Source organism: Pagrus major, chromosome 20 (assembly GCF_040436345.1).
Source record: "Pagrus major chromosome 20, Pma_NU_1.0".
NCBI classification, from domain to species: Eukaryota; Metazoa; Chordata; class Actinopteri; order Spariformes; family Sparidae; genus Pagrus; species Pagrus major.
Genome location: NC_133234.1, coordinates 26,990,481 through 27,007,248, shown reverse-complemented (window position 1 = coordinate 27,007,248; position 16,768 = coordinate 26,990,481). Strand labels below are relative to the sequence as shown.

Below are 16,768 nucleotides of genomic sequence, written 5' to 3'. Positions count from 1 at the left end.
ATATATATAATAATAATAAAATATATATATATATGCTACCTTTAGTGGGAAACAAACAGAAGGACAAAACAACTTCATTACAAGGATTGACAAGACTGATCGCACTTATATTAATGACTGCAGAAGTGCGCCGTGGCTACTGCAGTGTGACATTTCCAACTTTACGCACGCGTTTATTGACACAAATACTGAACACAAGGAGACAATAAAGGGCTTGTTAGACAGCTCTGCCGCTCTATTTTCACCAGGGAAAAACAAATGCATATATTTGAATGCACGTGCCCAAATGGGCATTGTGCTGGTTTACATTCGGGGCGCAATTAAAGGGATACATTATTTAATCATCGGGAAGCCACCCATCGCGCACCGTGCCAGCCTCCAGCCTGTTACCAACCATGCTATTGGTAAGAATGAACGAGTCAGGCGTTGAACCAGGCCACCTTGCCACGATGTTGGTGAGCTGCATTTGCGCATCACATATTATTTGAACATTAATTGAATGAAAATGTTTCCTGTTGACACAAACGAATTTACGGACACCGGCTCTTGCTGCAAATTGCGCTTTAATGTTGGCCTGTTCAACAGCATTGGGAATTTGATGTACCTGGATGACATTCTTACGATCCCAATTCAGCTCCAGTAACACTGGCCTCGGCAACCTAAAACGACTCATGAGCCAGTTGTCGTCATTTGCCAACGGATCTTCCCGTTCTCTAAACACCCTCTCACGTCTGACATTACCATTTGCGATGTCTTCTAACAAGGCCGAGGCTGCCATTGTTAATGCCATTTTTTCATCACTTTGCGCATGCTTTTATATCCATCCATATGGTTGCAAACACGTGTGTGTTTATTGTCCATTAATGTGTCTCTGATGTGCACATTACTCTGAGGACTAATTGTTTTCACATAATTAACAGTTTCCCAGCATCACCTCAACGTGTCGCCAAAGGAACAATAGCTGTAGAAACGTGCGTACGCCAGCCATGAAGCTGGCGTGGGGCACCGCACATTTCCACGGTCATTTCACTTTTGATACATCTGACCGTTGGCGTGGAAAATGACGTACGCCACGTTTTTGTGCGTACGCAACATTGATACATGAGGCCCCTGCTGTTGTTGTGACACATATTTCAGGACTTTTTTATGTTAGTATGTCCGGTTAACAACAGAGTGTGCAGTATGGGTGGTGAGGGATTTACCGTACTCTCAGAATGACTCATTTTAAAAGGTCAAACTGGAGGAACGCTCACTCTATAAACTGTGAGGTCTGTTTTTTTCAATGAGGCATCTTCAAGATCCCTGAAAAACCTGAACAATTAATTAAAGGCAAGGCAAGGCAAGTTTATTTGTATAGCACAATTCAGACACAAGGCAACTCAAAGTGCTTTACAGGCGCATAAAAATTACAGTAAAAGCATTTAAAATACATAAAAACAAAACATCAAAACAAGTTAAGAAATAGGAAAGTAGGCTAAAATAGAATAGGTTTCCTACGCCAGCTTCCTGGTTTTTGCTGGATTTACCTCCCATTGTTCTACTTGTCACTCGTCCCAGAAAAAAAAGCAGCCAACCAGCGGTGATAACCTTAAGAGACCCCGTGTCTCCACTTGGTTCCACTCGGCCCTGAGTTGGCCCCCAATCCAGCGGTAAAACAGCTTAATAGGAAAAAACACCTTTTTTTCCTATTAGCTCCAGCATTCCCAGAACCCGGTATTACTCTGCCCTGAATTGGTCCAAGTCGCCCAACTATCACAATGATCAACAGAAATCCAGCAAAAATTACTATTCAATTTAAAAAAATAAAATAAAAAAAGAGACAAGAATAGAAATTAAAAGTTACACTGCAGTTCAAAGCCTTAAAATTGCTTCAGTGAAAGGCAGTGGCAAACAGAAAGGTCTTCAACCTTGATTTAAAAGAGGTGAGAGTCGGAGCAGACCTGCAGTTTTCAGGGAGTTTGTTCCAGATATGTGGAGCATAATAATTGAACGCTGCTTCTCCATGTTTAGTTTTGACTGTAGGGACTGAAAGCAGACCTGTACCTGACGACCTCAGAGGTCTGGATGGTTCGTAACCTGGCAGCAGATCAGAAATGTATTTTGGCCCAAAACCAGTCAGTGCTTTATAAACCAACAACAGGATTTTGACATCTATTCTTTGACTGACAGGAAGCCAGTGTAAAGATCTGAGAACTGGAGTGATGTGATCTACTTTTTTGGTTCTTGTTAGGACTCGAGCAGCAGCGTTCTGGATCAGCTGCAGCTGTCTGATGGATCTTTTAGAGAGTCCTGTAAAGACACCGTTACAGTAGTCGAGTCTGCTGAAGATAAATGCATGGACAAGTTTTTCCAAATCCTGCCGAGACATAAGTCCTTTTATCCTGGATATATTTTTAAGATGATAGTAGGCCGACTTTGTAATTGACTTAATGTGGCTGCTGAAATTCAGGTCTGAGTCCATGATTACACCGAGGTTTCTGGCTTGGTTTGCAGTTTTCAACATTACAGATTGAAGCTGAGCAGAGACTATTAGTCGTTCTTCCTTGGCTCCAAAAACAATTATTTCAGTCTTATCTTTGTTTAACTCAAGAAAACTCTGACACATCCAATCATTGATTTGTTCAATGCATCTACTTAGAGTTTGTATGGGATTACAGTCCCCTGGTGATATGGTTATGTACATTTGTGTGTCATCTGCATAACTATGGTAACATATTTTGTTGTTTTCCATTATCTGAGCTAAAAGGAAGCATTTAAATGTTGAATAGTAGAGGCCCCAGAATGGAGCCCTGGGGTACTCCGCTTGTCATTTTCATCCGTTCAGATGTGTAATTACCTATAGACACAAAGTAGTCTTTATCATTTAGATAGGATTTAAACCAATTTAGTGCTGTACCAGAGAGTCCCACCCAGTTTTCCAGTTGGTCCAGTATTATGTTGTGGTCGACTGTGTCAAACGCAGCACTGAGATCCAGTAATACTAAGACTGAAATTTTGCCACTGTCTGTGTTTAAATGAATGTCATTGATGACCTTGATTAGAGCGGTTTCAGTGCTGTGATGTGGTCGAAATCCTGATTGGAAGACATCAAAACAGCCATTTATTATTAAGTAATTGTTCAGCTGTTGAAAAACAGCTTTTTCAATGATTTTACCTAAAATTGGGAGGTTTGATATGGGCCTATAATTATTCATTACTGATGTGTCTAGATTGTTCTTCTTCAGGAGCTGTTTAATGACTGCAGTTTTCATGGCTTGGGGGAAGATGCCTGAAAGAAGAGACATGTTGACAATCTGTAGCAGATCTGAAGTCATGCAGTCTGAAACTTTTTTGAAGAACCCTGCTGGTAAAATATCAAGGCAGCAGGAGGAAGATTTCAAATGTTGTATTATTTCTTGCAGGTTTTTGTCATTGAGTGGATCAAATTGTGTCATAGTGTTAGAGTTGGTTTTAGGTGGACACATGGATAACACAGCTTCTGTACCTGGTACAGTGGCACTGACCGCTTGTCTAATTTTCTGAATTTTGTCAGTGAAGAAGGATGCAAATTCATTACAGGCCCTGGTAGATAGATGTTCAGAGGCTACTGGCACAGGAGGGTTTGTTAGCCTGTCGACAGTAGCAAACAGGGCACGTGCATTATTATTGTTTTTGGGCATTATTATTGTTGCATTATTATTGTTTTTAACAACAATTAACAATTAATTAAAAGGTCGGATTAACTTCTACTCAAATGCATAAACTATGAAAGAATCTCTTATAAAGTGTCACCTTCACAATCACAACAGCAGAAAAAGTCCAATGAAATAACCCGTCAGATTTAACACCATCAAATAGAAGATGGATCATATCAGCTTGAGCAATTTCTTTCCTTAAATTTAAGACATCTTTTTGTATTAAATGAATGTGTCAGCCTATCGCAGAGAGTCGAGGATCTCTTTACTTCTGGACGACTCGATCAGACGACCTCAAAAAGAAGCCAAGTCAAGAGCTTTGGTTGGAATGTACATAATACACTCCAGTTTTATTTGAGCTTTTATATTTTTTTTGGTTTAAATCACAAACAGTTGAAAGAAAAAGTACAGAAATGAGTTCAAATGACAAAAGATTCCTTTCTAAGGTCAGCACAAACAAAAAATCAACCCTAACATCATCGTGCTCGCACCTTTTATACATTCACACCTCAACAACAACCTTAGCACAGCTCATTCCTCTCAACAGACAACATCGTTTGTAAAACAGGATCTAGCATATGAATACATCAGGAGAGTCTCTGTACATTTTGGGTGAACAGGCCACAGGACGGTGTCAGTTGGTGCAGCAGCCGTAGATCAACTTAAAATCAAACCACAAACTCATCTATCGGCTGGTGAAGGCAGCGGCATCATCAACACGTCCGTTAGACTTCCTGCTGTCCAGGTGTCAGGGCAGACGACAGTCGGTCACAGGACATATATTTCCATCTGACTTCAAATGATTCATTTAAAAGACTCAATAAGAACAATAAGAAAGTTACACAGGAGGCAGGCCAGTGGCCATTAAAATCATTAATTGAACATAAGATCAGAGTTAAGGTACAGATTTGAGAAAAACAAAGATTCCCCTTGTAGTCTATAAAGATGATTATCTTTAAAATGCATCATGAAGAAGAAAAGAAACATGCTAAATGAAACAATATGCACTTTAGTTACCTTGTATCCCAACTTAACATATATAATATAAATTCAACAAAACCTCTTAACACGCTCGTGTTGACACATAACAATCATATATTGATGTAAGCTCTTTAAGTATCAGGAATTAGAAAATAAAGTTATAATCAACAAGTATCTGATATACCAATCAATGAAAGTCTAAACCAAACCAGTATGAGAAGATCGTGCATAAACTCAACATGGACCAATACATAGAAAATGACACATTTCAGCTCTTTAACCATCAGTGTTGTGCTTAAAGTCTGAACAGTAGTTTTTTTTCATCAGAACAGTAATTAATTAGAGTGCTTAATAAGACATTCATTGAACTTTAGGTCAGGTCAGATTCCTCTTTTACTCTGAAAAGACAATTCTTTAAAAAATAATGCACAAATAAAAAGAAACAAATGTTAATCAAACAATCATCACTTAAACCATCTTATATCCTAACGTAATCAACAGGATTAAAAACATTTTACATGAGCTATGAGCTTCTATCTTAACAAACTGCGATGACTAACCAGCTGTGTTTCAGTATAAGCTCCGTCTCTTTAAGTGTCAGGAATTATAGAAAGTCATAATTAAAAAAATATATGCGATGCAACTAACAAATAATTAAAAAACCTTACTGAAGCACGAAAGTGCGAAGAATCAAAAGGAACTGATGCATAGAGAATCACACACACATCACACCGTCAGCTATACTAAACATGATGACATGTGCACTAAAGACCCTCAAACATGATGACATGTGCACTAAAGACCCTCAAACATGATGACATGTGCACTAAAGATACTCAAACATGATGACATGTGCACTAAAGATACTCAAACATGATGACATGTGCACTAAAGATACTCAAACATGATGACATGTGCACTAAAGACCCTCAAACATGATGACATGTGCACTAAAGACACTCAAACATGATGACATGTGCACTAAAGACCCTCAAACATGATGACATGTGCACTAAAGACACTCAAACATAAAGAAGCGTTATATTATTTGACATTGTTATGTGACTGACATGATGACGCTTCACAATCAAAACATTTGAATCAGTGATTTCAGTGAACTGAACTGAATCTGAACTGAATCATGTGCTGACAAGTTTACAGACACAGAAACACGCTGGATCCCTCCCAAAGCATGAAGCCTGGGTAAACAGGGTCAGTGAACTTGGTGTGGAAGGTGTAGATGTGACTCAGAGTGTCAGATGAGACCTTATAGTAAGACAGAGTGCCAGCAGGCCAATCCAGATACACTCCCAGACGGGTGACGGCAGGAGAAACAGGTAAATCATGTGTCTGATTATCATGTTCTGCAAAGAGACCTGATGAACCTGAATTCTGCCAGTATCCTAAACACCAGGACAGTTTATTCCCTCCGAGCCTGGACTGCTGACCGTCTCCTTTCCTTGACATCCCTCTGTAGCAAACAGCTACAGCAACATCAAATAGAAAAATGTTTTCCCAGTCCACCTCCCAGTAGCAGCGCCCAGTCAGCCCCTCTCTGCACAGAACCTGAGTCCAAACATCAAATCTCTGTGGGAGGTCAGGATACGACTGGTCTGCTCCATGTGTCGCCTTCTTGTTCCTCTCAGACAGAATGAGGCTCTTGTGTGCTGTGTCTGGGTCCAGAGTGAGATCACAGGCGTCTGATGGAGAGAACGAGACGTGATCGTGATCACAATTCATACTGAAAATACATTTATGGATTATTATGAAGACATTTGAAAGGATAGGCTCATATATTTGAACATTCAGTCACATGCTCCTACGTACTGTTCATGGACAGTGGTGGAAAGTCAATATTTCACTTTGAGATACTTTCAGTTCCAACTTAAGTTGATGATGTTTGACTGTCATGTAGCCAACAGTTACAGTGGAGCAGTCGCTGGTCATTAAACTCTCAGAGCTCAGCCTCCGTCCAGCTGTGTTCTTACACATATATATAAAAGTATCTACTTCTGCTTCAGATGCTTTGATGATGTTTTGCTGATAACAGCTGTATAATTTTACTACAGTCATCTTTTGAATGCAGGACTAACTTGTATGGAGTCATTTTCTATTATTGTTCTGGTACTTTTACTTAATTAAAGGATCTGAGTACTTCTTTAACCACTGTGCATCCACAGTACTGTCGCTCATTTCACTTGAAGTCTATAAATCAGTTTCAGTGTCGGCGCCGAGAAAATCTGCAGGACTTTTCTAAGAAAAGCTTCAAATGAAGTCTGAGAGTAATAAAAGGAATGAGCAGTCAGGTTTCTGAAGGAGACTCATTTGTTCTTATTTGTCTTACAGTGAAAATAAAATACTTACACCAGATTAAATCTCCTCTGTCTGTGACAGTCTCCACATCAGTGATGTCAGGCTTTGTGAAATCCTCAGTGAGCAGAATGCCGTTCCTGTAGTGGTAGATGGTTGCTCCGGTGTATTTCTCATTTGCGATGGCCGCTACCAGGAAACACAATCTGCTGTTGCTCTTCAAAGATTTGGCAATATCTTGGAAATATTTGGCTTTTTCTCTCATTTTGGTTAAAACCTCAGCTGAGTAGTACCATGGGACTTCATTGGTACTTCCTTTAAGTGAATCCAGGTCTTCAATGGTACTTCCTTTAAGTGAATCCAGGTATTTGTCCATGTCATCCAGGCCGGGGTCAGCACTCTGCAGGGAGGTGAAGACGAAGCACAGAGCATCATGGACACCTGCAGCAAGAACCTCTCTGTCCAGCTCTGACTGATTTGGGACGATCTTTGTTCCCTCCATCATTTCCACACAGGACCTGATGACGTTGATCTCTCTCTCTTTATGATCCAGCCACTTGTCTAGTTTTTCATGACTGAATGGTGACTCCTTTCTGTCTTCAAGGAGTTTCTCTACTGAGCTCTCGTCTTCTTCACCTTCACGGATGGAGGGAAGTTTCTTCGCCATGTTTGTCTTGAGGTTGGATACGTAACGATCACAACAGTTTTGGAACTCGTTTAACTCGTCTTGGATCTGTGGAAAATTCTCCATCACTGTGTCGTCCAGAGAATCGTTGCATCTCATTTGTATTTTTCTTAAATCTTCAAAAGCATTTTGCAGCTTCCCCACTAATCCAACACTGATCTCTCTCTTCAGCTCAGCTGCAGTAGTGTCAAAAACCTTCAGAGGCATCAGCCAGACCTTCAGAGGAACAGTGTTTGTTCCTTTTTCTCTCAGCAGCTTTGGAAGCTCGACATAGGTCTTCACTGCCTCTTCAAATGATGCAGGGTTGCTTTCAAGAATAAAGTCTCCGTAGAATTTGCAGGAGAATTTCTTGGTCAGGTTTTTTTCTTCATCAGTCAGTTTGATGTCAACTTTACCCTCAAGATTAAATTTGGGGATCTTCTTGATCACTGCCTCCATGTGGCCCTGGATGTCCTGAACGCTGCTGGCTTCTAACTTCTCACTGTCAAACACAAAGAAAGCATCTGCCCCATAAAGGATTCCTGTGACTACATGTGTTGCTGTGCCCTTCTTGATGACATCCATCTGTTGGGTGTTCATGGTTTCATGTTGAGTCACTGACAACTGATTGAAGTGTGTGGTAGCTTTGTACTGACACGTCACTCTGCTCTGATTCTTGAATTTCTTCGTATCATTCAGATACTTGGCAGATCCTCCAACTTCAACCAGTCCACTCATGAAACTGACCTTCAGAGAAGCTTCAATATCCAGCAGAGAGGACTTGGATTCAATGGAGTCAGATGCAGAAACTTCAGAGTTACTGGTTTGTTGAGACGTTTCATCTGTCTTCTCTTTTAGAGTTTTTTGATCCCACAATGTCAAACCTAAAGAAATTGGAAAACATCAGTTGTCTCATAAAGCAGGAAATCACTGTGGACTTGGATCTTGGATCGGGCTTCATGATGTGGTCAAAGAATCATATTTCAATTGTGACATGATTAGAGAGGTTAGAGAGAACGATCGTTTTTGGGTCAGAATCCAAATTTTCACTGAACAAACTATTAAAATCAGGATGATGTGACATTTGTTGGGGTCCAAACAAACATGAATGAGTTAATCTGAGAACTAGATTCGTGGGCCAGGGACCAGAGCAGCTTGGACATCTCCTGAACCTAGTTACAGATATACTATATACAGTACTGTTTTAAATATAATATTAGTTTATATGTCGATGTCATGACTTACCTGGGATCAGTTCATCTTTGCGAGCATCATAGAGCATTCCTAGGGTGAAAGGTCGACCCAGGGCAGCGATGTGCTTGACATCTGAGGTCATTTCTTCAATCTGTTCAAGAGACACCACAACCTTCAGGACTTCATTTACACTTAAAGCTGCTGTGATATGTTTTTTATTGAAATCAGTGTTAAATAGCTCAATATTCCAACAATAATCCCTGTTATAGGGCTCCACCTTACACCTGGTGCAAAGCAAGTGTCATTGCTAGTTTCAGCCCGACTCAGTTGTCATTTTCACGCCCAGTGCCCACGTTGTTTAAAAAGCAAATGTACTTGTTCTTGTGACGTGTTGGACTTAAAGTGAGGTGTGTTCAGGCGCACTGATGGCGGACTGCTATCTTGAGGCAGCAGAAAGCGACGACACCACAGACCAACAAAAAGCTGGTCTAAAGTCAAAGGGCCCTATTCAGACGGTCTATAGCACACGGTGGTAGCGCGTTTAGGGCGTGTCCAAGTCCATTTGGCTCGTCAAACAGCAGATAGTCTGGGCACAAAGAGGTTGTGTTTGGTCTCTGAACTAGTCATGGGTGTGTTTTGGGCTGAACATTAATTAAACCAATCAGAGCGTCTTCTCACACTCCCTTCAGGAGCCAGGTGAGCCAGGACCTGGAGCATCTAAACAGGCACTGGTCTTCGCTGAGGGACGGAGATGTGATCCTCGGCTGCTGGACCCTCTGCCCCGCCACACCACCATCATCTGTCCCATCAACAACTCTGTTTGACTCCAAGTGCAACTGTCCACCGTGGTCGTATTCATATGTGAGAAGTGAACATGTATATATGTGTATATAGTCTTTATTTTTATTTAGTAGTATTTTATTCTATATTTCTATTATTCTGTTGTGTATTCTATCTTTGCTGTTGTCTTGTTTCAGTATCTGTAAGCTGCTGTTACGCCTGAATTTCAGCAGTGAGGATCAATAAAGTCTTATCTCTTATCTCGATGTAAAACCAGGTGCACCCAGAGTTCAAGTTACTCAGGAGCAAATAGGAGCTGAGCTCCCATTAAAACAGTAAAATTACACATATGTGTGGGTCATTAATACATTACCAACAACTTTATTTTAATCACAAATAATGATTTTTTCAATGTAGTGAGTCATTTTTACATTAATGATATAAATGGGTTAAAAGAAGCATGTGGTGTGTGCACTGTCACACCTTTTCTGATTTAAAAGAATTAACTGTTGTTGTGATCTACTTGACACGATTGTTGCAGTACAAGTGAAGTCAGCAATATCCCAGACTCCCTTACAAATCGAGTGATTTTAAGAGTTGTTGCATAATGAGGAGAAACTTAACAAACGTTGTGAAACAGTTATGGCAAATTTTAAATCGTTGGTCCCTTCTTGTAAATTTGGCATTAAATGCACTACATTAAGATTGTTCCTCCCTTGTGAAAAGTGTTGGTTTGTTGCAGCATTGCTGTAAAAGCTGTGTGACTTCGTGTTTAAAGTGCATCCTGGCTGCTTCTGTGTCTGAGGTGATTCTTACCTCCCAGCATCTCTCTGAACACACTGTTTCTACTGATTTCAGCATTTACACCAAATTAATGAACACATGACAGCAAACATGTCAAATTATACAAATCCAGTAAACATGAACTAGTAGGCTACTTCTTTGGGGGGAAAAGAAAGTGGAGAAAGTCACCAGACTCCCTTAAAAAACGCTCAATTTTAAGACTTGTTCATTAGAAGGATCTGTATAAACTTTGTGAAACGCTGTCTGCAACACATTCTTATCTATTTGGGCTTCCTTGTTCATTCGGCAAATATTTAACATGAATATATTTCTTTATTTGTGTAATAAAGTGTTCTGTTTCCGTTTGCTGCACTGATACAGGTATATACTCTCTTCTCCCTCACACACACAAAACGCACCTGTTCCACTATTATCCTAACGTTTGTAAGGGTTCGGGTGACTTTAGAGTCCCACGCAAAGCTCTGATAATAACTGGATCCCTGGGTGCACCACAGACATCTGCAGCCCATTTGTTAGTGACACTTGCAGTGTATGTAGAGACGGTACATGAATGTTCCACTCTGTAACACAGACTGGAGTTCAGAAGAAGTCTAAACACATATCTGTTTCTGTCACCCATCAGCCCAGTTTGTCCTCACCTGGTGAAGTTGTGCAGATCAGCTGAGTCGTGTCTGAGTCTTCTCGACTTCCAACTGGAGCCGCTTGTCCGATGATTTCTGGTTCTGGTGGGCTACTTATATATTGTAAGATACTCTCTTCCACCGACTCCTCCCATGACAAACATTGACGTATTATTTACTCACGTAACCAACTTCAGGATTGAGACGTGTAGTCAGGTGATAATGTTGTTCTTTAAAGAAATAAAGAGACAAGTAACTTAATGTGCTGCCTTCTCTCACTCCTGCCAGACTTTTCCTGAACCCCAGTATGTGTTTTAACTGTATTCTTTATGCACATACCGCTTCATAAATCTGGTCTCAGTTACACAATCTCAAAACAATAAAACAGTCTCAAATAAATATGTTTTATAATCTTTTACATAGAAATGATAAGCTTATACGGTACATCCTTTTACAAGCATTTCTTTTAACCTTAATTACTACAACGAGGCTCTGACAGGTCAAACAGGCTGACAGGTGAGACGCGGCTCTTAGCACCAGGGACGTGCTCAGACATTTAGGGGGGCAGGGGCTCGAGAAAAAAAAAGGATCCACTTACCCCACCCATTAATTCTCTATTTCTACCACAGTGTTGCCAAACCGCCATTCACAATGACACACTGTTCACAATGCAGTGTTCAAAACCAAATTTCATGTTTCCATGAAATTCACTGGTTGTTAAATAAAGACCAGTTCAGTCACAGTCAATCAGTGGTTTCTTCCACAAAGAAAAAGATTCAATTTGATTGCATCCAAACAGACGTTCAGTACAGTACGGCCATTTAAAAATGTCCTCATTTTTTAAGGAAAAGCACATCTATTCAATTAAAGTTACAGTAATTGATCAAAATTACAGTTTAGACATTATTAACCTGCTGAACAACTATTCGAGCTGAAAAAAATATTAGTTTTTGTCGTCACCAGTTTTGAAAACAGTGCATTAACATTAAAAACACGTTTTGCAGGTGGGGTAGGAATGAGAACAGAGTTTGCAGATTGTGTGAAAGCAGTGAAAGAAAAGATTCGCAGTTTTGGTCCACGTAGACTTCTGTTTCACTGACTGTGTAGAGTTTTTACAATGTGACTTGAGTCTTGACCAACATGTTGGCCCTGTAATTAGCAGCATATAAACACTTGACAGTAAACTGTCAGCAGATATAAGCAGTTGTATCAACAATCATAACCTCTGCTGTTAACATGGCTGTAATCGTACTTTGTGATATGATTCTTCAGTTTAATTCTTCCAGTTTGGTATAAAAATGAATATGAATTCATGAATCAGTCTTTGCCATCAGTGTGTGAGTATGTGTGTGACCGGTTGAGGCAAAGTCTAGAAAAACGCTGTTTGAATGCAGTGGATTTAACATCCACCAGTACTGACCACGACAGCAGGACATTAAAACAAGTGACAATGTGTTGTACGATAGCGGCTCTTATAACACACAGCTCCTGCAGCAGTTAAAACATTATTAAACCTTTTAGTTGTTGTGTTTACAGCACTCAGTGCAGGAGATGGACTGATGGTGTTCACTGTGGTTTAATACTGAAGTTCAACAATGACTCGGATCACATAGAGAGATGACATGAGACATGATCTAGACCACTTTTTGCTCACTGGGTCTCCTCTACTTCTGGTTTCCCGTTGTCAGTCTTCTGCTGCAGAAGTTACAGAGTATCCTGAAGTTCATGATGACGATCCTCAGCCTGCAGAGGAGGAAGAGCAGAGGTCTTAATATCCTAACCACTGAGTTATGGCCTTTCCAGTGAATCATGTTGCTGTCACACCGCTTGCTTTTGTGCTTATTTTCTGTCATTTTTATCTAATTAAACTTATTTTTAGTAATTTGCTTTATATCGTGTCATAGCTGTAAAATTGGTTTTAACGTAACAACAACCACCTAAATTATTTTAAACTTCCTGGTATGAGTAATGTTCTCTCAGTTAAAATACACAGATGATAAATCATAGGTTATCTGATTTAGCAGTTAATCAACAGCTATTCAAACACAGAAAAAAACCCCAGTCCCAGTTCTATAGAATTGGCCTCGGACTTTGTAATGTCTTTATAGTGACGTGTCCCTGTACGTGTGTCTTTATTTCTGTATTTCCTGCTATTTTATTGGGACCACCTCTGCACCAAAGTAGTGTCAAAGTAGTGTTTTCCCTGCACCTAGAAACCAGAGTACAGCCATGATTGATGCTGAAATAAACCCTCTTTAGAATAATGATTTGACCTCTGACACTTTAATTCACCCTCTGAATCCTCAAACCTCTCTGATTATTTCCAGGTTTACTTCACGATATTAGAGACTTTTAATGTGGTCTCGTCTCAGACTTGAGAATGAAACAGAACAAAGAGCAGCTCTGCAGGCAGATAATGATGAATAGGGTAATATTTGTACATGTAAACGTGTGTAAACTGGTATTGACGTCTAACACATGAACTACAGTAAATCTTATTAGGCCAACTATATTTCCATTATCCCCACTGACTAGTGCTTGGAGTTGTTTGACTGGTCCTTCTGGCACTGGAAAGTGACCGATTGCTGTTGTAATTCATTTTCATACATTGTTTTGATCACATATTTCACACAGTCCTAACATCTCATCAACCATTGTTTGCAAGTTTGCCAACCAATATCCTCGTGGTTTTATTTCCCTTCCCCCCTTGCACAGTGATCTATACTGTGCGAATCAGAGATCAGCATGTTAAACAATGACGCAACAGTTCGAATGCATCAGGGATTTTCTTTACATGTTTTTTAATTAATGAATTATGGTGAAATTCTTACAGTAATTGTTTACTTAGAAAATGTACACAACTGCTCAAAAGTTTGGGGTCACTGAGAAATGTCCTTATTTTAAAAAAAAATCCATTAAATTAATCAGAGATACAGTTCAGACATTATTAATGTGATAAACTACTATTTTATTTGGAAAAAGCTGATTTCAGTTGAATATCTACATACGAGTACAGAGACTATTTCAGCTGCCATCCCTCCTGTGGTCCAATGTAACACTGTGTTAGCTAATCCAAGTTTGTCATGTTAAAAGGCTCATTGATCATCAGAAAACCCTGAATACAGTTCATTGATTCATATATACAGTTATTTATAGACAAATATACAAACACATGAACTGCATCTTTTGAATCTGCGTCGGGATGAATGGTTCTACCGAGTCATTATAAAATAAGAAGTCAAATTATGAGATTAAAAAGTTATAAACATGATAAAAAGTAGGAAGTCCATATTTTATTAATCTGTAAATTGAATGGTGAAAATGTTTTTTAACAGTTTATGAACATCTGAATCCCCGGCAGCTCAGATTAGTGAGATTAGGTGGATATCTGTGAGGCCCGGCAGTATATATCTCACACATATATATATATGCATATATATCATATCTATATCTATATATATACACACATATATATCTATATCTATATATATATGTATATATATCTATATCTATATCTATGTGTGTTACAGGCCAGCTGTGAAAGGGAAACAACACAAAAATTAAGTTTTGGATGGATAGGAGATGCAGTGGCAAGAGACTTGGGAGTGCATGAAAAAGAGTTTTGTCCAACCGTTATATGGTCTGTAAACCCCGCGTGGATCCGAGAAAATTTGGCGGTGGATATGAAAATACTTCAAATCAAAAAACGAAAAAAAAGTGCAGATCCAGTGAGTGAGTTTTATGAACATTAAGTACAAAGATTATGTGCAGGTTTGTTACGGATGAATCAAAGAATAACAGGAGAAACAGGGTCTGCAGTTGTGGCTCCCAGTCATGGAAGTGAGATCTGCAGACGGTCATCACATGATAGAAGTGCTGTTGAGCTGGACGTCATATTTATGCTCTAGGATGGGTTGGAAAAAACAAATCGGAAAAGGTCCTAGTTTGTAGTGACTCAGTCTCTGTTCTATACAGTCTCTGTTACAAACACAGACATTAACAACAACAACAATAATAATAAATAGATAATCAGCCTGTTTGTTAGTTTGTCACCTCACAATGATTAAACACAGGTGAGGTTGTGTTTTTATATCTGGAACATCAGGACTGAATTCATTCAGTTGGTATCAGCTCAGAAAACATTAATTCTGTTAACAGAACTAAACTTCATGGTGCAAAATGTGACAAATAAAATCAAAATCTGTGCAAATAAACAGACAAGATTTGTGTTTCTGGTCATTGTGGTTTCCTCAGTCAGAGCTGAAACAACTGACAGAAGAGAAATCCTCAGTTTTATTTATACTGATGGAGCTCATTTAAAATATTAATGAATGTGCAAGTGTTCAAATATTAGTAAACAGATGGAATCAGATAATTTAATTAGTCTTATTTTCTCAATTAACCGTATGACTGCTTCAGAGTGTAGTGCTCTACAAGTAATCAGAAAGGTTAATAATCAGCAGGCAATAAGGAAAACAGAGCTTCAACTAAAAGTCTTTATTGATTTCATCTGCAGACTGTTCTTTTGATTGGTATGATCTTTATTGTTTGTCCATAAAACATGACAAAAAAGTTTTTTTTTTAAAGTACTGGGCAAAAGTTTTTGTGAGAATTTCTGTTTATTATCACTGTAAATGGAATAATTTAGGTTTTCTTACTGTTGGTTGAACAAAAAAAAAGACATTTGAAGACGTCACTTTTGACATTTTTAACTATTTTCTTTCTTATTTTATTAACAAATTAATGAAGCCTTGAGAAATGATGAAAATTGAGCCTTGATTCAAAGTAATACATATATTCCCATGGTGAGTCAAAATTATGAAATGAACGTTGACTTTTGTATCTCATAATTTAGACTTTTTATTTAAGTTTTTGACTTTTTTTCTCCTTATTGTGACTTAACATGGAATCATTTTTTCATCAAACTTAGATTTCACATTATTTTTCCTTTAACTGGCAGAAATAAGCTTCCATGTCATTATGGATTCAATGATTTGTTAACAGCATCAGTTGCAGCTCTTCTGCTCTCCTGCAGCAGACAGTAAGTGTCTGTGCTGACGGCGCCCTCAGCAGGTGAACACAGGTCACTGCAGCTCTGCACACAGTCTATAATTGGCTCAAGCTGATTGGCTCATTACATGTAAGTATGTATGTACAGTGGTGCTTGGAAGTTTCTGAACCCTTTAGATTTTTCCATATTTCTGCATAAATATGACCTAAAACATCATCAAATTTTCCTAAAAGTCCTTAAAGTAGATAAAGAGAACCCAACTAAACAAATGAGACAAAAATATTAGACTTGGTCTTTTATTTATTGAGGAAAATGATCCAATATTACATATCTGTGAGTGGCAAAAGTATGTGAACCTTTGCTTTCAGTATCTGGTGTGACTCCCTTGTGCAGCAATAACTGCAACTGAATGTTTCCGGTAACTGTTGATTAGTCCTGCACATCGACTTGGAGGAATTTTAGCCCATTCCTCCGTACAGAAAAGTTTAAACTCCGGGATGTTGGTGGGTTTCCTCACATGAACTGCTCGCTTCAGGTCCTTCCACAACATTTTGATCGGATGAAGGTCAGGACTTTGACTTGGCCATTCCAAAACATTAACTTTATTCTTCTTTAACAATTCTTTGGTAGAATGACTTGTGTGCTTACGGTCGTTGTTTTGCTGCATGACCTACATTCTCTTGAGATTCAGTGCACGGACAGATGTTCTGACATTTTCCTTTAGGATATG

General features: G+C 39.0%; 1 protein-coding gene across 1 annotated transcript; it reads right to left on the bottom strand.

Annotated features, from left to right (window-relative positions):
* Window positions 1-3,992: 3,992 nt before the first annotated feature.
* LOC141015322 (neoverrucotoxin subunit alpha-like) lies at window positions 3,993-11,252 on the bottom strand. Its single transcript, XM_073489323.1, has 4 exons — window positions 11,046-11,252; window positions 8,875-8,974; window positions 7,020-8,513; window positions 3,993-6,355 (listed from the first exon to the last, which is right to left on the bottom strand). Exons 2-4 carry the CDS (start codon window positions 8,963-8,965, stop codon window positions 5,811-5,813), a joined length of 2,130 nt encoding a protein of 709 aa, XP_073345424.1. The 5' UTR covers window positions 8,966-8,974; window positions 11,046-11,252; the 3' UTR covers window positions 3,993-5,810.
* Window positions 11,253-16,768: the final 5,516 nt, after the last annotated feature.